At 46.7% G+C, this 21,305-nt stretch overlaps 1 protein-coding gene across 1 annotated transcript in view; it reads right to left on the reverse strand.

Annotated features, from left to right (window-relative positions):
• Nucleotides 1-1,832: 1,832 nt before the first annotated feature.
• Nucleotides 1,833-21,305, reverse strand: part of LOC138567330 (protein bicaudal D homolog 2-like) — an 801,546-nt gene continuing 782,073 nt past the window's right edge. Inside the window, exon 9 of the mRNA XM_069645428.1 lies at nucleotides 1,833-5,892. Coding sequence (XP_069501529.1) covers nucleotide 5,892 — 1 coding nt within the window. The 3' untranslated portion in view covers nucleotides 1,833-5,891. The remainder of the gene's footprint in view (nucleotides 5,893-21,305) is intronic.

Here is a 21,305-nt window from a genome sequence, read left to right on the forward strand (position 1 = left end):
CTCCTTGCCTTGTTGCTTGACATCATCCTACGAAGTCTTATGTGCAAGAGGGGCAAATCAGGTGAGAAAAGTGGAAGCTGTGCTCAGCTACCTCCATGCCTAGACTGCAAGAATTCTTCACACCAGGTCCCCTAGGAGTATGGCCTCACTTTGGGCACAGGGGAAGTAAATTGAAAGCAGAATATTGAGCTGCTCTGAATCTCGACAGCCTTTGTGAGCTCACTCCTTTTGTGTCCCGATTGTTCCTGCCTCCTAGTCTGTGGAGTTCCTCCTGGTTGGGTTGCCTTGCCTTGCCTTTCCTCCTGCTCTCCTCACCAGCCCTTTTTCCTCTCTGATTAGACTACCTACCTGTTCTCTCATACCTCCCCTTTTCTCCAATTGCATGGTTCCCTGTATTCACCCGCCTGTCTGCTGGATCCTTGTCTGGTTCATTTATCTGCCTGTTGTCTGCCTTCTTGGCTCAGCCTTTGATCTGCCTCTCAGTAATAGCCTCTAGTAGGATAGAACTTCATAAAGTCAATTGCACTGTCACTGCAGCATGCTGCTCATGGGGTGCCATAATGTGGTATGAGGAGTTGGTACCAAATCATCCCAGCGTTTTACTTACTGGGATGGGTTGTGGTAATCCGAACACAATCATAGCCACTAAAGACCAACACCAGGGCCGACATCGTGGGGAATACACTACTACCATTAATGTATGTATACAGTGCAAAGACAAAGAGCAGCTTAACACCTCCAAGCATCAGGCATTGGGTTCAGTTTCAATAAACACAGCTGACCCTTTAGACTGAACATGAACCTCATTTTGCATCACCAAAAGTACAGTCTGGAGATATCTCGGATAAAGTAGTCTGGCTGGGGCGGAGGCTTGACCTGAGCCCACCCTGGGGCAAACAACCTGTTGAAAAAAGTAGCCTGAATGGGAGCTTTGGAGAACAGAGGCAGGTCTCACAAATGCTCTAAAATCCTACCGGACCTGCAGGTCAAGTATCTTAGTTTACCTACTCAACCAAAGAGAAATGCACTCGACCCTTGGCAACGGGTGACAAAAATGTGACCACTGCTTTCTGTAAAATGGCGAATGTCACCATAAACCCACTTCACGTTTGACGCACTGGTGCCACCCAAAAGCCAGCTACGCACAGTGAAATGTTTATTGGACATTTATTGCAAACAAAGTTTGTTTGCAGTAAATGTCAAATACATTTCAAACATGTCAGAATTTCATTTTGTTCACCAGCAGTGTAGAGTACCCTGTGAATGGTAGTCTGCCTTCATAAAAACTACTTGTATGCGAGCGGTCGAGTAGATTTTGCAAGGCATGAGAGAAGAGGCCACAAACTCGCTGAGGGGGAGCATTAGCGAAGACTTTTTCCCATGATGGAGCCACAAGAAAAGCGGCCTAAAAGGGGGCTCCTCACACAAAACAAAGTCTGAAGTGGTCTGGGAAAATACACTATAAAGGCAGATTGCAAGGCCCGAAACTGAAAAATGTATCACACGACGGGCATGTCTTAAATCTGGATCAGAAAAGCACAGGTAGCAAACAGTTTTTGTGGGATTCATATCATGTGACAAAGTGCTGCAAATATCATTTGATGCAATAGGGATCAGAGTAGGCATATGGGGAGGGCGCTGGAAGATTGTCACAATTTGACCAAAAATAACTTTGTAGTGTGCTGAGAAGCAGGGCAATACTGACAGAACACGTACTACACAGCAGGGTCAATTGAATTGGCCCCACCCAAAGCATTGGTGAAACTACAACCATCAGACAATCGCCTCCCTCCAACCATTAACAAAGGACCAGAGACCAAGCAAGCACGAGAGCCTTTCTAAAACAGTTTATTGCAATATAAACAGCAGTCTTTAGACTCCAGTGAATAAACTGTTAAATGCCACTTACAATATGGTACATAGCAGCAGTGCACATACACCTTCAATGATTTCGTTTTAAATAAGCTGTCTTTTCCTTTAAATATACAAATATCTTGTGCAATCTAAAATCTGAAAAGCCAATGGCAAGATAACACATGGCATCCTCGCAGACAATACAAGGGGTGCTGCTGGCAGCTGTGGCTCATGGGTTGCTTAGAAATGTGTCAAGAAACCCAACAAATACGGCACTAAGGAGCGTGCATGTCACAAGACCAAAACATGTTACTATTGCTTTACTTATGAAACCAGCAGAATTCACAATCCCATTTGACAGAAGGGAAAATACACAATATTTAACGTTAATGACCAGGTTGTGTATACACCGTCACATTGTTTTAATAGTTACGGATAAAATGCTAATATCGGAATAGCCTTCAAAAACTGCACATGCTGGAAGTAGCCTTACTTTTTGAAAGAAAGGTGCACTTTTTTAAATCCTAGTGTGCCAGATATTTGCCCGTTCTTGACCCAACTCTAACTATCGCCTCCTCTAAGTAGAGAAGTTATGTTACGGCAATTATCCAGAGTTTGTGTAAACAGGGATTATCCCCTCCGTTGTACCGAGAAGACTCTTACACATGGCACGTCTGGTGGTCTCGAACGTGGAAACCGTACTCCATTGCTCCATTGCATACATAGAAAACGATTTATAACTCACATTTGGTTAAAAAAAGAAGACAGAAAGAGAACATTCAAATATAAAACAAACACCAGTCGGCATAATAAGGCACTTTAGGGCAAGGCAAGAAATTTGGAACTATAGATGGGAAACCATCAAGGGGCTCAGAGCGACATCCGATAAACAAGGAGAACTCAAGTTGTCTATGCCATCATTCGGTTCTCCGAGGTGGACTATATCCCCTTTGTTGATAGATACTCATCTTCATTTTTATGTTTTAGGCGTTGTACCTGAGAAACACTGATATTCATTAGAAAGAACAAGCGCTTTAATACTGTTGAGAGTAGAGTTTTTTTTTGTTTTTTTTTACTGCAAACGTCTTTTTCCTTTGAATGTAGAGTTTACGTGAGGTGCTTGCGGTAACATGTACCCCGTGTGCAAGTGCCCGTGAAGGAGAGGTTGCAATATCATGCATGAGCATGGAATGCTGAGTGGGGGGTATGCGCATGCCTGACCGAAGGTTCTCTGAGCGATAGTTGAGAGATGGGCCATTTGGGTCTAGTTACTTTTAAACATGCGGAGATGAATAAAGAAGGCTAGATTAAGATGCATCTTTAAGTGAGGCATCCATAGTATGGAGATGGTGCATGCCTCTTATGGGACTGCCTGGAGTCTGAGGCAAGTAATGCTGTGGGGGACTTACCCAGGCTGTAATGCCCAAAGACCTCAGTGAAAGCTCTTGCTTCTTTCAGGGCTATCATCTCGAGATAGCAGGTCATTACCAGCCAGGTAAGCTTCTCATACTCCCACCAGCGGCAAGTAACACAGTGTCCCAGAAAATGCATTGCAGTTGATAGGCTTTGCCGGTGTGGCAGGGGGGATTTTGGCACCACAATAGAGACACTCGAGTTATACCCAGGGATATATTAACATTTCTGGCTAGTATTGTGTTATTGGCCACCTGCATTTGTGCATAGGGTTGGATTGGTTTCCTCATAGTGATAGATTGCGGTGGGTGTTCGGTTCATATCGTGTTTTTAGGAAGCTAAGTGGCTCTACTTGTGGTTGTGTTTTCTGAGGCTACAGAAAGTGCCATGTTATTGTTCATTATTGTAACTTGTTGGTACCTTAATACGGGTGTGCTATAGGAATTTAAAGAGGTTTTTGTTGTTTGGGGGAGTAGACGGATTCCCAGTTTGGATGCATGGTGTACTTGTTGCGTTTGTGTATGTTTGTTAGGCGTGCATGGCAGGTGTTACAAGCTGCTGTAGGTGTTAGTGAGGCACCGGAAGACGTGTACATGCTAAGGCTCGGAAGTGTATCGTGCTTCCTAGTGAGGCAGGTATATGCATAGGAGTGCATTGCACTTGCTTGTGAGAGGCAGTATTGTTTTGTTTAAATGCTTGTGAGGCGTGTTAATGTGTGGTGCATGCTTAATCGGCATGCGAGTGTATTCTATTAGCTGTTGAGGCAGGTAGACTAATGCGAGTGCCAGATATAAGCCAATTCGACATGTGGGTGTTAACTCCCTTCATCATGCGTTGGAGGAAACCTGTGGTGGTGTTCAGTGACATTGTTGAGGAGATGAATGGAGTGTTGGTGGTCACCTAGTGGAACATTGACCACGTTTGAGTGTGAGTGCCACTGACGGAATGACTGATGTTTTAGGAGTGTGTAATTGCCTTGTCTATCCTTATATTTGTCTCTCGTCTTGTGTTTCTGCAGAAAGGAGAAGTCTGGATGGCTGTGTCTGGTGCGAGTGCCTGTGAGAGGATCCTGTAATGTCATGTATGGATTGTGGAATGTTGAGTGTATGACGTGTGCAAGCATGACTGAGGGTTCTAGAAGAGGCAGTTAAGTTATAGGCTGCCGAGTATGGATGTGCGGGTAGGTCTGGGTCTGTTAAATTACCTGTGAAATGTGATTACCTGTAACTTGAGAAGAGGTTTCAATGATGCCACTCAAGTCTTAGCTGTGACTAAGGTCTACTCTGTGGAGTCATTATGCTTCATTTGAACAGTCTATTCTCCGAGTTTGGTTGGGTCTCTCCTAATGTACTGTTGAGACGTTTTTCTGGGCATCAGACAGAAAATACATAGGAGTGGAGGGACGCTTATGACAATGTGTGGATTGAGGCCTGCGGGCTAGCTTTTTCTTTTTCACCGTGCTCGGAACAGATGTGGAGGGTGAGTGCCAAAGTATTCAGCAGAGACTAGATGTGGGAAGGCACAGGGAACGGTGTGGGGTCGTGTGGTGCAACAGATCATCTAGAGGCGAAAGCTGGGCACACTGACTTTTTTGTTTGTTTAAATGGGGCACATAATTACACGCTAAATATACTGAGATCTTTGCAACGATTTTAATTTTTCACTGCTGTGACATCATAGGGAGACATGGAGTTTTGAAGCTCTTGTCGTTTCTAATGAAGGTCTATAGGACCAATATACAATACTGCCGTTTGTCATGATGTAAAAAGCTTTCCTTTAAACAAGCACAAATATAGTCAAACCACCATTTTTGGGTGCAGAGTTAAAGAAATGAATATAATGTTAAAACTGGATTAATATCCTTCCCGTAAAAGATGTCTTGATTTGGCAGTAGCTGAGGATTCGGGCAGAAGGTTTATAGACCCCATACAGTAATTTATCTTTGGCCATGTCCATGGGCCTACTCAGCCGGCCCTCGAATGAAAACCGTTCCTCAAAACCTCCTCACAAAAAGAGGTTCTTGCAGTTAAAAACAAAAAGATAAAAAACAAAGTTTTTTTTACACTATCAAAGAATGGGTCAATACCTTTTTCAGTGTAATCAAATAAATAAAACTTAAAAATATGAAAAAATAAAACTAAGACTACTGTTCTCTCTCCCAAACCCAAGTTATATGGACAGAAATGCTATACCAAACACCCCGAATGGAATACACGTTTACAACTATTATTTTCATATACTCAGTCCTTGCATTACACTGATTCTTTTGCACATCACATCACGACCAGTGATGGCTGTGAGAAAAATGTATTCTTGGAAACTATTCAGGTATTTCTCGTAACAGACTAGTTTATCTTGTGAAAAAATGATACCTCTCGTAATTTGTGATAATCTGTGTCATTTAACATGTAACTGTTCCTTGACCAGCTGGCTATTCCAGCCCGAAGCAAGAGTCATATGTTGCTGGAGTGGAACGGCAGTCTGCGAGTTTCGAATGCAGTATTCTCAGAAGAAAGTGCAGATGCCACCCAGGTGCAGCAGGAAGGAAACTCTTGAAAGGACATGATCTCATTGGTGAGGGGAAACAGTGGCATCCTGAGACGCACATCTAGGACCAGCCTATCTCTGAAAGAGAAAACCAATACATTTCAGCATAAAGTGTAAACTGGACTTCTACTTATCTTAAAAATCACAAAGCCATTCAATTAGACCTTTGTCTTGAACCTCGCCACAAGACACACAGTTAAGCATGTTATTACATCTACTGTCTGCGTCTTCCCAATAAAACGCCATTATTTTCTAAATGATTTAACTATACACTTGACACATCACACAACGTATGGTGAATTTGTCGCAAACTGAGATAGCAGTGTAAGATAGGCATGGTATCAAGAGAGAGACAGACTCAAAAGTAACAGTTTGAAAACCTTTATTGTCAAACTTTGCAGAGTTGTTGTAATGCATAACTTGCCCTATCTCTAAGGGGGTTGTTCCCTCAACTGATGCTTATAAGGGCCGTCGATGTCCGTAAGTCCAAAACCAAAGTTCGTATGTGTCCAAACCTATGCTTGCTCTCCCTCTTAAACCAAATGTGATAGGGGGGTCTTCTTAAAGGAAAAATGGTGGTTAAAAAGTAAATGTAAACCACAGCTGGTTTCAGGTAGTCTTACCAATAGGTGTAGTTCTGCCAGTTCAAAAATATTTCAACTCAAAAGGGTTGCCCTCGGAACCTTCCCCATAGGGCTCTTGCAGGAAGTCAAAGTTCGCAATGTCTCTGGGTCTCTTGGGGTTCCCTTACCCAAGCTCAGACCCCTCTGGTCTCAAAACTAAAAGTTACAGTGCTTTCCAGGCCAAGTCTCTCAGGGTTTCCTTCCTCAAGTCTAGGCCTCTCTGGGTCAAATGAATCACAGTTTCTTACTTTACCACTCAACTGAGGATTCATAGTTCCATTCAGGCCTCCCAGAGTTCTCTTTCCCAAGTCTAGGCCTCGTCTTTAAAGTTCACAATGTGTTTGTGGGCCTCTCAGGGTTCCCTTCCCCAAGCGTAGGCCCCTTTTGTCTTCAAACAAAGTCTCGACAGGATGTACATGTTCACTGTACAGTTCTTTCATGGGGGTAGTATAAGAGACTTTCGAAAACGCTGGGCTCTTTGCTCCTCCCAGGCACGACTACTCTGGTCGCCAACCCTCCCCATTCTCTGTACCTTTCCTTCCGACACCTTTTCCCTTCTGTTTCTCGTTCACTCTGTTCTTTTCCACTTCACCGGGTCTCCTGCATACCTTCTTTTCTATTGTGCACACTTGCACCCTCTCATCTTGCTGTGCCTCTTGCACACTTCTCTTTACTTTTCCCTGTGCTCTTGGCACCTTCATTTCCAACTACATTGCCTCTTGCACTCTGTTTCCCACTTTCAGGTGACCTGCACCCTCTCTTGACTGTTCTTCTTTGTTTCTTTTCTGTCTTTCACGGTTTCGGGTTGCTTGCACCCTTTTCCTCGCTTTCAGGTTGCTCGCACCCGCTCTTTGCTTTCGGGTCGCTCGCTCCCACTCTTTGCTTCTGCTTTCTTTCTTTGTTTCTCTTATCTCTCTTCACTTCCATGCCACCAGCGCATGCTTTCTGCTCTCTTTACTTTCTCTCTTGCTTTCTGCACCTTCATGCCACTTGTAAAACATGCCTGTTTCAACACTGACTACAACCACCTGGATGCTCCAGAGTTTCTCTCTTCACTTTCACGAAACTCACCTGGTAGCGCAGTGCTGGTGAACTGTCTCCAAGGGATGCACTGCATCAAGATCAGGGTCTCAACCTGCCCTCAGACACCTTTGGGAGCGGCGCACATCCCAAGGGAACAAGCCTCTCTCTGGACTCGGCCAGCAGGTCGTGGTCAACCTCACTCCAGTTCCCTGGAGACACGGCTCCCTAGTCACGCTGCAGCCCCTCAAACACACCGGGCCAGGGTGTTGGCACACCGCTCCTCTTTGGACTCTCCAGGCTTCTCCTACTGCAACTCCCTGCTCCTTGGCTCTCCCGGTCCAGTCAGTAACTTCAGCTCACCTAATGCTTCTGGCGGAACCACCCTTTTTATAATGCAGTTGAGTCAATTGGAGTCAGGTATGCACAGTCGGAGCAAAGTGCCTGACTATTAGTGGGACAATTCAAAGGTGTTACATGATAGGCCTCACTTTGTATTCCTATGTTGTTTATATGGGTAATACTCATTGCTACCGATCACCATTTCCACGTCCCAGTACTTATTGGAAATGGGGAGGGGGGAGATGGGTGAGAGTGGAAATACCCCAGACAGACCGAGGGAGCCTGAGCATGTCTCATCCTCTTTTCAGTATCAGGTGCTGGGACTTGTTGGGGCCCATTAAGGGGAGGGAGTGATGTTAAATCCCCTTGTTTACTGGAGGGGGATATCTGGGAGGAAAGAGGTGGATTCCTAGTATGACTTCTGAGTTTTGAGGAAGGAGAGACAAGGTTAGTGTTAAGAGTTGAAAAAGGCCTCAGTCGGGGGCGTGGCCAGCATGCAAGCTCAGGAGACGTGAGTCCCGTGAGCTCCTCTTGCCGCCGCCAACATCCTGAGGTTATCATCCTGTTTGGTGGGGCGATACGACTCGTAATTCCAGGAACAGCTTAAAGTCTGTTGGGAGAAGCTCCATGACAACTTTCAGCCCAGAAACCCCAACCCGTGGGGAGATAGAGCGAGGAGAAGATTGGCGCGCAGAACGCGAGAAGCCGACTTCAAGATGGCCGCCGCGGTCCGATTCCCGTAACCGACGAAATCTCCTGGAGCCCGTAGCGAGGGAGGACCTCCGCGCTGCTTTGCAACGGAGCCGGAGGATCGAGAACAAGGAGCCGAGCTGTACTCTGACGCCCGACTGCTGGAGAAACGGTGTGCTGCAGACTCCGCTGGAGCTGTCCCCGAGATCGGGGGGTGCAAAGTCCCGGTGGTGCCCCTCAGGAGCGGGAGAGACGTGCGCCTGAGATCGGATGAGACTCACACCCGCAATTCGTGTGCTGCTCCCCACATTGTGGGCGGCAGTGGCTGGGAAAGCGGCGCCGGCCACGAACACTAGCGGTGAAGACCCATGGGACTGGTGCACCCCGGGGGGGGGGGGGACGAAAAGGGATAATCGCAGGAAGAGTGAGTCAGCTGGTGCCCCCTCTTCTCCCCGTACGCGAGACTGCTGCCTCCCGGACTGCACTCCTCCATACTCTGCGTGGTTGCTGCTCCTGAGGGGAGCGAGCTATAGCTGTGCGCTAGAGCACAAAGCTTGCTGGACTACTACTTGTGAGCCGACAACTTGCGACCCATGCCCAAGATGGCCGACGGAGCCTGGTGACGGCCCCGTGCGTGGCGCGTCTTCTTCTCCGCCCCATGATTTCGGGCCGCAGCGCCGTGCGGAGAGTGACCTGCGGGAGGAGACCTGCGCCTGTACCAGAGGCGCTTTCGGAGCGCACCAAGCAAGTAAGTGGCCCCTTCTCCCTCGGCCTTTCCCGCCATCACCGAGCAGTCATCCCAGGGAATACCGGAGGCGAAGGGATTGAGAGTGCGGAGGGGCAGCGCAAGCCAACAAAGAGGGAAGAACCCAACTGGGTAGAGTCCCATAACACAAGCCTCACCTGACATCTGCGCTCGTTGAAGGACAAGCCACAATATAGTGCATAATTGGGGGAGGAACCACTGAGGAGCGGCACCGAGGAGCGGCGATCCCCCCCCCCCCCACCGCGGTATCCAGCGCACACCAAGATGGGGAAAGACAGACAGAGGAAAGCATCTACCCAAAGTAGCATGGACCAGTTTGCGGTTGCTACAGCCCCGGCTCTCGCGGGAGCAACAACACGAACTAACTCCCCTCCAGAAGAGGAGTCTCTCTCCTTGCGGGATGTCATGGCAGCCATCGCCAGCTCCCGCTCCTCCATGGAGATTAAGATGGACAGCATCGCAGCAGATGTCTCTTTCCTGAGGCATGACTTACAAAAGTTAACCTCTAGAACTGGCGAGGCCGAGCACCGTATCTCAGAAGCAGAGGATAACATCATTGGGATCAACAGGCAGCTGTCCCAAGCTCTGACCCGCCTGAAGACTCTGGAAGCTAAGGTTGATGAGGGAGAGGGAAGGTCTCGCCGCAATAACGTTCGCATTCTGGGCCTGCCAGAGGGAGAGGAGGGGCAATGCATGGAACTATTTCTCGAACAATGGCTCACGAACATTTTTGAACCCCACTCTTTCTCAAAGTTTTTCTCTGTGGAGAGGGCCCACAGGATGCCCTCGGGCAGACCGATCCCGGGCGCTCCGTCCCGAACAATAATTGCCAGATTACTTAATTATCGCGACAGACGCTCTCCTGCAAATGTCGCGCTCGCATGGGTCGATCACACACAATGGGTCGCGAATAGCCTTTTTCCCGGATTATACCCGAGAGGTGCAAGGCAATCCTTTGAGCCACTTAAAAGACAACTGGCACAGTTAAAAGTGAAATACGGCCTTCTCTTCCCGGCCCAACTGAAGATTCACCATAAGGGATCGACAGTTCACTTTACGGACCCACAGGAAGCCTGGAGGTGGGCCGAGGCGCATATTGAAGGGGACTGGTCCACGAGACCACGAAGACAGAGGCAGAGCCCGACACGGGTTACGGCGGGCCTCCCCGAGGAGAGATCCGGAGCGGGAGGCCCCGGTGCCAGCTGCGGAACAGGGCGAACACTGAAGAAATAGCCCGCCCTCGAACGAAGAGATGGAGTGCTCCACTGCAACAAACGGGCACACCTAAGCCATACCCTCGACTGGGTCACGGGAGGCGCCCCACCATGTAAAACACCAGCATACGGCGCAAGAAAGAGAACCCCCCTGGGAAGAACCTTCCTTGGAGTTTAGTTAGAAGTCACTTTGCATTTGAGTTACGGGGGAGTAACCTGTACCTCTAATTTAGTTTGTCTCATGTGAGTTGTCCGGTTGACAACTTGTATTCTCTTGTTCGGGCGACCGATGCTTCTAGTTGGGAGGAGTATAGGGTGGGTGGTTATGGGTTTGTTATGTTTAGTTATGGAAAGGGCCTGTCAAGCACGCAATACATTAAAGTCAAATAAGGGGGTAATAGCAAATAAACACACAGAAACTCAGCACACACTTACTCGTTTCGTAGATAGTTATGGCATCAAATAACACTAGGTCCAACACAGCCAGAACACTCAAATTCTTAGCCTGGGATGTCAACAGGCTCGGCAATGCAATCAAACGCCGATTGGTAGGGCAATACTTGAAACGGCACGCACCAGATATAGTTTTTCTAGCTGAAACACACCTTGCAGGTACAGAATGTTCCCTATTTAAACGCACAAACTACAGACTCGCACTCCATGCAGGCTTCACAATGGGTTCTCGTGGTGCCCTGATACTGATACATAAAAACCTTCCCTTCCACTTGAACACAGACACACAGGATACTGGAGGCAGGTACATATATGCGACGGGTATGCTCTGGGGAATCTCCATCACATTACTTGCTATCTATGCACCACCAACCCTATTAACGCCATTACTCACCGACATTTCCCCCATGATCACTGAGGACACCTCCGACTTAGGAGGGGACTTTAATGAAGTCATGGACACAACCCTAGACCGTTCTCATTTGCGCAATAGAAACCCCGGCATACATACCAAACTTGCCACATTCACGAACGCCCTGGGTTTGTGTGATGTGGATTCCAGGGAATATTCCTTCGATTCTGGGGCTCACGCCTCGCTGTCTAGACTGGATTACTTCTTTATCCCATCAACTGACCTACACAGAGCACAAGAAGCATATCTACTATCTAGAGGAATCTCTGATCACTCCCCGGTGGAGTTGAAAATCACAACTTCTAGACCGACCCCCCCCCCCCGCCTAGTTGGCGTCTGAATAATTACCATCTGGGTAATCCAGATCTGATAGATAAACTTCAAGAAGCGACCGAAACATATTTCGAGTTAAACACTGAGTCTGCAGCAGACCCTGGGTCACTATGGGAGGCATACAAAACAGTGCTAAGGGGGGAACTCATATCTTGCACATCCGCATATAAGAAACAGCACTTACTTAAGGTACACGAGGCGGAACAACAGGTTAAATTGGCAGAAGAATCACATATTATCCAGGACACGCCCGAGACGAACCGAGCCCTACTCCGAGCACAGAAGCTGCTCCAGAACACAGCACTTGACAACGCCAAACACGCACACACTGCAATGAGGGCACGTGTATATGAAACAGGCGATAAAGCTGGCAAGATGCTAGGGTGGCTGGAACGTAAGGAGCAGGGACGCAGCCACGTTCATCAGTTACGGGTGGGGGGGTTCAGGTCCACTAGTATCAGATCAAGACATATCGCGGGGTTTCGCAGACTATTATGCTGAACTCTATAAGAAACCCACCACCCGCATGGACACGTCAATAGTAGATGAAATTAATTTCCCCACTCTGAATGAGACAACAAGAATTGCTGGAGAGGGATATAACGAAGATGAGGTGTCATGCGCTATGTCTGCCCTCCAAACTGGCAAATCTCCAGGCCCAAATGGCTTTCCGATAGCACTGTGGCGGAAGGTGGGGACCAACGTAATTGCCCCACAGCTACTGAGAATGTATCAACACGCAAAAGAACGGGGCATCCTATCTCCAGACTTAAGAGAAGCCACAATAATCGTATTGCCCAAACCAGACAAGCCCCCGACAACTGCAATTCATACCGGCCCATCTCACTCAAACAGCGAAACCAAAATTCTTGCTAAGATACTGGCAGATCGCTTGCAACAGGTGATACCCTCTCTGATCCATCCGGACCAGTGCGGCTTCATGCCCCAGAGATCGACACGCATGAACCTCCACAGACTGCATGCGGCACTGGAGAAAGCCGACAGTATACAAGGGCTGTTAGCCTTGCCGGCAATCGACTTCGAAAAGGCCTTCGATTCAGTGAGATGGGAGGCCATCTGGGACATAATGGGGCACATGGGGTTTGGCGAAAACTTTATGAACTGGGTGCAATTACTGTACAGATGCCCGATGGCCAGGGCTAGGGTTAATGGCTGGCAATCGGATCCCTTCAGTCTGGGCAGAGGCACTAGACAGGGTTGACCCCTGTCAGCAATGATCTTCGCAATAGCCATCGAACCCCTGGCCATTCTCCTACGTGACACACTGCTCTGGGAGGGATTCCGCTGCTCAGAGACGTGGGAGGACAGGGTCTCGCTCTATGCGGACGACCTGCTTATCTACTTGAAAGACCCACGCAACTCCTGCCACAGAGTTACACAGATGTTGGAGATACGGAGCCTTCAGCGGTCTACGCGTGAATTGGTCCAAATCGATCCTATTCCCCATAGGCAACATGGCAGCCGCCAGCCCCGTGGTCTGCCCCTACCAAATCGCGACAGAACAGTTTAAATACCTGGGGGTAATTATCACAAAGCGCCTTACAGACTACACAGCGCTGAACCTCCACCCTGTTGTGACGAGATTTGCAGAGGACACTCGCCATTGGATCTCCCTGCCACTAACTCTGATGGGCAGAGCAGCCCTATTCAAAATGATCGCACTCCCCAAGTTTTTATACATCCTGCAAAATGCTCCGTTGCACATACCACACCATGAATTCCTTAAGATAGACTGTATCCTTCGTAAGCTACTGTGGAGTGGAGGTAATCGGCAGATTGCTCTCTCTACCCTGCAAAGGTCCATTTGGGAGGGTGGGATTGGGCTGCCCAGATTGCAGACCTATTACTGGGCCAGTCAGATGGCGGTGGTGAACGACATGCTCCATGGGGACAGAGACCTGCCGCACATCAAAAGGATCATCACCCAGAGCGGAACCTCCCCCTTGGAACTTCTGTATCGCGACCGGCGCCACACACCTGCTCTCAACATGGACACGCACATCACACGCATCTGGACCGAAGCATACCGCTACATAGGCTGGGATGCAAAATTGACTCTAGCCCAACCTCTGTGGAACAACAGCCTTCTCCCCGAAATATTGAAGCTACCCAAATGGCCGGCATGGGCCCGAAGTGGTATTACCAGAGTCGGAGACGTAATAAGGGAGGAGATACTGGTCACGTTTGAAACACTGCACTCTGAATTCGCCCTCCTACCCTCTGAGGAATACCACTATACTCAACTGAAACATGCACTGCAGGCCCACCGGCAAGCCATCAGCGATATTCCGGACTGCACCCCGCTGGAACGCAACATTGTCCAGGACCAAATACAGCAGAAAGTTACCTCAACCATGTACAATGTAATCACATCCTTTGCCACACCTGAATTGATTAGCCTAAAAGCCAGATGGGAGTGCAATGTGGGCCCACTTCAACCTGAGGACTGGACGGAAGCTTTAAGAGTCCCGGATGCGCGATGCCTGCGCTGTAAACGGGAGGAAGGTACTTTCTTCCACATCATATGGGAATGTGACAAAATACAGCAGTTATGGAGGAAGTGTTGTGACAAGCTTTCCAGGGTCATGGGCAAGCCAGTGCAAAGGGGACCCAAACAGCTCCTGTTAGGGATCTCCGACGAATGTGATCTGACCCGCTATGAGAAACTGCTCTGGTCGACCGCAACAGCAGTCCTTAGAAGGAACATTGCGCAGCTATGGGGATCTGAGAGAACACCCTGCTACGACCAATGGGTCACAGATGTGGATATTTGTGTGATAATGGAACGCAGGGTGTATGCTGCGAGGGGATGCCCGAAAAAAGCAGATAAAATATGTCAGAGATGGGAAAAGGATGGCTAAGCTTCCGACGAGATGTAACGAGTGAGGTGCGCTACCTGGACAAGCGACGCCGGGTTAGCGAGCCTGGCACGCACAAGCTGTTTCATGTGCTCCCTCATCGTAGACTTGATGGCCCTGAGGGCTAAGGCCCCATATTTCCTTTCCCCTTCTCTTCCCCGGTGCTGTTTACCCTTCCTTTTCCCTTTCCCTTCCCTGTAATGTAGAGATATTTGTTATGTTTATTCATGTTTTAAAAATCAAATAAAGATCTAGATGTGCACGAGATTGTATCTTCCCTTTTGGTGAGGGAAGGTAAAGGGGCAGGATGGGACTTGGGTTACAAAATCCCATGAACAAAGAGGGTGGGTAGGATGGATTGGGGCAAGGAACAGGGGAATACCATGTCTCGCCTTTGGATGCTCTCCCCTGCAGTCCCCAAGGACCACCGACTCAGGTGATCCCCCTCCCCGCCCCCCTTCGCTTGTCTGCACCCAGGGTTGGGATCCAAGAGCGATGCCCCTGCCTCTCCCTGGCCACCTGAGCAACGGAGCCCCAGGGACTACTTGTGAGAGCGCCCTCAGGTTTCTCACAGTGTGTTTGTTCCCCTCCTCCCCATTTCCCAATTTCGCCCATCCTTCAAAATAATTTAGTCTACAGCACTAGTTGTGGAAATTTGCCTTTTCTGCTTTTATTTAAATCCATGTTTGTGTAATACAGCGAATACAATGTTTTCTGGATTAAACTACAAGCAAGAGGAGAATACCTTGGCCTAGAATTACCCCCTGACAAGGTCCACACTGGATGAGTTGCAAAATCTTCTACAATTATACTCTCTTCTTCACAATCTCTTGCTTCCCCAGAAAAAAAAAAAAGATCCTGGCTCATTCATCCCTACTGTAAAGTCTATTATCCTTCTTGCAACAATGCAATATTCTGTATAAAAAGCTTTCATTTCAATGTTTCATTGCAAAAAAACTACAAGGTATACTGTAAAACTATCAAGTTCGTTCTGTCAAAAAGCTGAAAACATATTTGACAATTCCTTCGCAAATATTAAACATTTATTTCATACAATTTAAACGTGGGTCAAATCAATGTATTGTTATATTATTATTTTTAATATACATTATATAGCAAATAAAACACTACTGCGGCAACCAAGATCTATGCATGTTTGGGGCTTCTGGACTCCGTATAGAGGTCAAGGTCTATACACTCCTCTGATACCTTGATTCTATGCCCTATCAGAAAATGTTCAAATAAAACAATCCTTGGTCCTCAAGAATCCAGATCAAACTTTAGCTCTAGGGCGAGCACAAGTTTGCGAGTCTTGTTTTGACTCAAGACAACATGAGATTGAGTTTCTGCCATTTATAGTCTTAGGGGTGTATTAGTCTGCTGTACAACTTGATGATGGGTGGTCGAAAACATTTCTTCTCAGATTGTGCCTACAACGCTAAAAAAGTAAACCTATGCAATCTATTTTACCATATTCTTAATGAATTCAGTGGTATTTGTGGTAGTAGCACATGAGACATCGGATAAAACGCAGCTTTGACTAGAAGGAACACCCACACGTGAGGAAGGTTTCAAAAGTCCCACCCTGTAAGAGAAGATGGTGTTAAACTGTTGCGTTTCACCCTTGTGTTCTTGTTGGAAGATCTTTATTTTGATTTTGACATATAACACGTTAAGATTTAGCTTTTATAAACCAAACAAAGCTTTACTCAATTTGTACGCTCCACGACCCTTGCAAATCTCCTAGTTCCAGGTAAATCCAATTTGCTGACTCATTAAAGGCTTTCTAGTATAGAAAACTAATATCTACACGCATTTTGAATGTTGCATCGCTGAAAACATTATCCATATTTCTGAAAATATGTTATAATTGCCCCATGGCCAGCATTTCTACATAGGCTGCAGTAGTAGCTAATAAAACCATTCCTGAGCATGGCATTCCTGGATTATTTTCAATGTCTCAATGATTTGTCTAGCTGTTGCCAGGGCAATACCCCACCATTTGGCTTCCTTACTTTGCAATGGTCCAACATGATCTGTCTACCCCTAACAATGTCAGCTGGGGATATATTCGCTGGACTCCTTCTGTGGGAAATAATCCAGTCATAATGCCTGCTTGTGGACACAGAGCAAGAAAATGAGATACTGGCACAGCGCTGTTTGGCAGTCAAAGGTTTATTCGTTCAGAAAGTGTTTAAATGGAGAGCAAAAGGACAGCAAGGCTTCATCCGTAACTCTGAGGTTATTCTGGAAACAAACTTTCATATATTTGGTAATTTATTTAATTTTGTGTTCACAGTTTACAGAAAACCTTAAACAGTATATTAAGACTAATAAATAAAAACTTATCGCGTACAAATCTCCTTAAAGCATACATTAAAACATACATCAGGAATACATGATTCAAACATACATCATAAATAAAAGATACAAACAATATCAAGTTACAGAAAAAAGGAAGAAAAGAAAGTTATTTCACGTAATGATTAATACATCGAAACAAATACTATCCATCTGACCAGTTCTGCATTTTCTAACAAAATCCCATTAGGGGCCAAGATTCTTTTTGTCCAATTCCATTGTGGCTAGCATCAGGAACTCATTTAGGGCTAGAATCAATGAAATACTCGTGCCCCACATACACCTACACCAAAATAGATTCACAGAGACCTCCGTGTTTTTGTCAAATTTTGAAATTATCCAGATGCATAGTATCAAAATAAGGACACCTGATAACTATATGTCTAAGAGTTTCAGCGTATAGGCACCCCCTCGGACATGTTGCTGGTACTAGGGCGTAGCCCCTCGGGTGAAGACACAGTAAAAGAACCTTCCTGTCCCTCAGCACAGTCACCGGGAAGATCTAGAGCCCTCGGCCTGTAGCTGATTCAGCCTTCGTACTTGTGCTGGTATCAGGACCTGAACGGTCCCTCCCGCGCAAGTCCTTGGGAAGCAGTCTCCCTTGCAGGGTGCACTGGAAAAGAGCAGCCCTACCTTGTGCCTGGATCGATGATAGACAAAGTCCTTTGGATGTGATCTCTGGAAGAGCTCCCTCCACCTGGCTAGTCTGTTCTTCAGAGACCTCGAGGAAAGCACGTTGCACGCGTTACAAGCTTGCCAGCCGTGGTCTGGGCCAAGGCACCGTAGGCAGAGGGCGTGGGGGTCTTTAGTCAGGAACAGCCCATCGCAGGATGGACACCTACTGAACCCTGTAGAAGTCGGCATGCACCGGGGAGGAGCGTGACGCCCGAGGACCGAATACCTGAATGATAAAGAGACAATAAAGACAGAAGAGAAGTAACCACACGTGGGATTACATGGCCGCAGCCAAACCCAGGAGCACTGGTGAATTTGGCCCGTTCCAGTCTATGCGGAAAAGGGGACAAAGGTGTGGCGCCAGAGGGCGGAGTCAGGGCAGCGCATGCTCCCAGGGCCGCACCTACCCGCGCCTCTAAATTTAAAGGGGAAGAAGGTTTTTTCTGTCCCTTGGAAGGGACGCCCATGCAGTATGGAGGAAAGGGGACGGGACGTAAGAGTACTATATCTCTAGGAGTTTCAGGAGAATCCGTGTCCCCACAGAATCTACAATGTTTCAGAGAGTAGCTATTTGCAGGCAATTTAGAGGAATCCTTCCAATACTTGATCCTCTCGTAAGTGGGAACCTGGCTGAGCCTAAATAGCATATAAGTCCTTCGTACATTAGCACAGGGAAATCTTTGGAGATATAGAGGTATATATTCCCTTGCATGCACAAAGTTGGAGTATTCCCTATAGGTAGAATAAGTGGTGATGCAATCGACAGTCTCCACCCAGTCAGCCCTAAACAAAGACCTCTTAACAATCCCTGGTCGTTGCACTAGATCTTCCATCGGTGACCCAAGGGAAACCAGGACGGATTTCATCCTTGAGCAAAACTCTTGTATAGAGGGAACAGATTCTGCATGCATAACCAATTCAAGTGTCTCGTATAACAAATTCTTCAGGGGGTGGCAGGGGGTCGCTCATTTTACAAAAGGTGGCGAGTTGTTTCCAGACATATCAGCTTTCAGCGATATTAGACAAAGCTCATGTCTTATGACTGCATTAGGTACGGCCGTAGACAGACAACAGCTCCTTCCAAAGTTTCTCTTGTATCATATTCAGGGAAGAACCCATATCATGAGTGGACAGGTCAAGACCATATAAAATAATGGGTTCAAACTTGGCGAGATAGTAACGCCTAAGTGGGAGTAGTGAAAATGTGCATACTTTTTGCTTCAAAAATTTTAGCTAAGCTTTAATTTTATAGGCCTTATCAGAGAGACTAGCTTTCCGAAATTCAAGGCTGACCCTATCAGTAAGGTTGTACCCAAGATAAGTAACAGCCCTGACCTGGTCCACTTTTTCCTGGCCCATAGTCCAATCATATGTTGGGTCATATTTCCTAGACGAGCTTACGCAGAATATTCATAGCAAGCATTTTAGACCATAGCCTTGACCTAATGACACCATCAAAAGCACCGGACAAGTCAAGTGAAGCTAGAAAAACATCCCCACACACGTATTGTGTACAAAGTGTCTCAAGTGAGCGAGTACAGTTGCATTTAAGGTGGTACCCATATCCTCTCTGAAACCAACTTGGAATTTACTCAATAGAGTGTTGCCTTTGACCACAAAATTTAGGTCTCTGAGAAGCAAGATGGAGAAGAATATGGGCCTATAATTGTTTGGTCAAGTGCATCACCCGTTTTGTAAATGGGCACAATTATGGACTGGACCCAAGTAGCAGGGACAGTGGGTCTCAAAGATGTGGTTAAACATAGGCTTCAAAAGTTCCGCCCACAAGCTGGGATCTTTTTTGAGAACAAAGGGGGGGAATGCCATCCAGTCCCAAGGCACAGAAGGCTTGAGTTTACCTGTAGCTCAAGAGATAATCATGGTCCCAGGTACACTGGTCTACGACAGGTGATCCTACGTCGAGAACTCCAATTTCAGTAAATTTCATGGGCAAGGCGAATGTATTGGTGTAATAGGTAACCCAAACGTCAGCCTGTATGGGGAAATCTAGTCCCACCTTATTGGTTTCAAGGGTCCTATTGACAGTAGACCACATTTTGCCCTCCTTCTCCTTGCAAAGATGTCCCAGCATGTTCTGGTGTGACCTGAGATATAGATTTGACAAAGTTTTTATGCCTTTGAGTGATCTTTCTTTTTAAGGCAATAAACTCAAACGCCGTCAGGGCCTGTGTTTTAAGAACAGCCAAGTCCCTGCACTTAAGAAGCTTGGAATAGTATACTCTAGTATCTCCCAAATATCTGCCACGCTTGACATTAACTTTGGGGCCGGATTTACTGACCTTATAAGCACAGGCCAATATAATATTGTTGTACGAGTCCTTGAATCCTCGAGTTCCAGTCCACAAAGGAATAGAAGTAATATCTGTCAGGGATCGATAAGAAGGTGTTTAAACTGAAGGATAGTTTTCCTATTCCAGTTGACTGACCTCCCTTGTTTACTAATAGATAGCCCCATCAAGTCTAGTCTAAGATGAATAGTAGGAGTAGAAATAGTCAAGGAAAGAGGTATATGGTCTCCTAAGTTGGTATGGATATGTCTCAAGTATTATTTCTGAGGCCATTGGCAATGTAAAAGAAATCCATCCTAGAGCTGCATATCCCTCTGTGCCATGTATGTTTAGATGTAGAGAAGCTAGGAGGGTGATCCAGCAAAGCCAGGTCCCATTCCTCAAAGAAAAGATCCCACCGGATTCCATGTTTGACATTGGGATGGAGAGTACTGGGAATAGCCCCAATATTATTCCATAGTGCTCCATCAGCACACAATGAATTAAAGTTTCCTCCTAGCACAATACGTTTCCCATAGCCCTTCTCATACCATTCACACCATTCACAAAGAACATTGCTCAAACCTTCAATATCTTCAATGGGAAGCCTTAATGGGTTCCAATAAAGGTTAAGCAACAGAATTGGCTGTAAACGTTCCTCCATAACCAGCATGATTGCTAGAAGCCATCCCTTGCTACACACAATTTTACATTTAAGCACCAAATTGCAGTCTATCGCTACTGCCAGTCCTCCACTAGGTCTCCCCCCCCAATCCCTTAACTGGAGGACACGAGACAGTATGAAAACCTTCCATAACAGGGTGGATCAAGAGCAAGTCAGCTCCTCTGCATACATTCCAGGAGATCAATTCGATCTCTATGGTGTCATGCACACCCTGTTCCTGGTCTTATGTTCTCTAGTGTCTTGAGGGCTGGCTGATTCCAGGACCAATCTTGTCCGTTATTCAAAAGGTTAGAGAAAGCATCAATGCTGTACTTGAGTCTCGTATGGGATTGGGCATTCCCACTAACACTGATGGTGCAGCTGTAGGTTCTTTGAAAGCAAGGAAAGTCTTTGCTTCAGTAGCACTATGTAGTGCCACCAGATTAAATTCCGACGACTCTAGATTTTTCTCTTGACTCACCATATCGACGACTATTTCTGAGTGGAAATTACTTGCCATTCGGAAATTATCAATGATGGGCAATGAAATTGCATCAATATCATCCGAAGTTATGGAGAGGGATCTTCTCGAAGATATTTAATAGGTTCGTCCCGTTTAGCCTTGTCGTCTGATCACGTTTGTTATTTATCCACCCATTTCACCTTTGTTGATTGATGGTCCCTGTCCCAAGGGAGCAGCAACCTCAGCTTGTTCCTGTAGACCTGTAGTAGCCCTACTGTTATTAGGGCTAACAACCTCAGGCAAAATGA

The sequence above is a fragment of the Ambystoma mexicanum genome, chromosome 2p, assembly GCF_040938575.1.
Source record: "Ambystoma mexicanum isolate Mex_15411 chromosome 2p, UKY_AmexF1_1, whole genome shotgun sequence".
Taxonomy (NCBI): Eukaryota; Metazoa; Chordata; class Amphibia; order Caudata; family Ambystomatidae; genus Ambystoma; species Ambystoma mexicanum.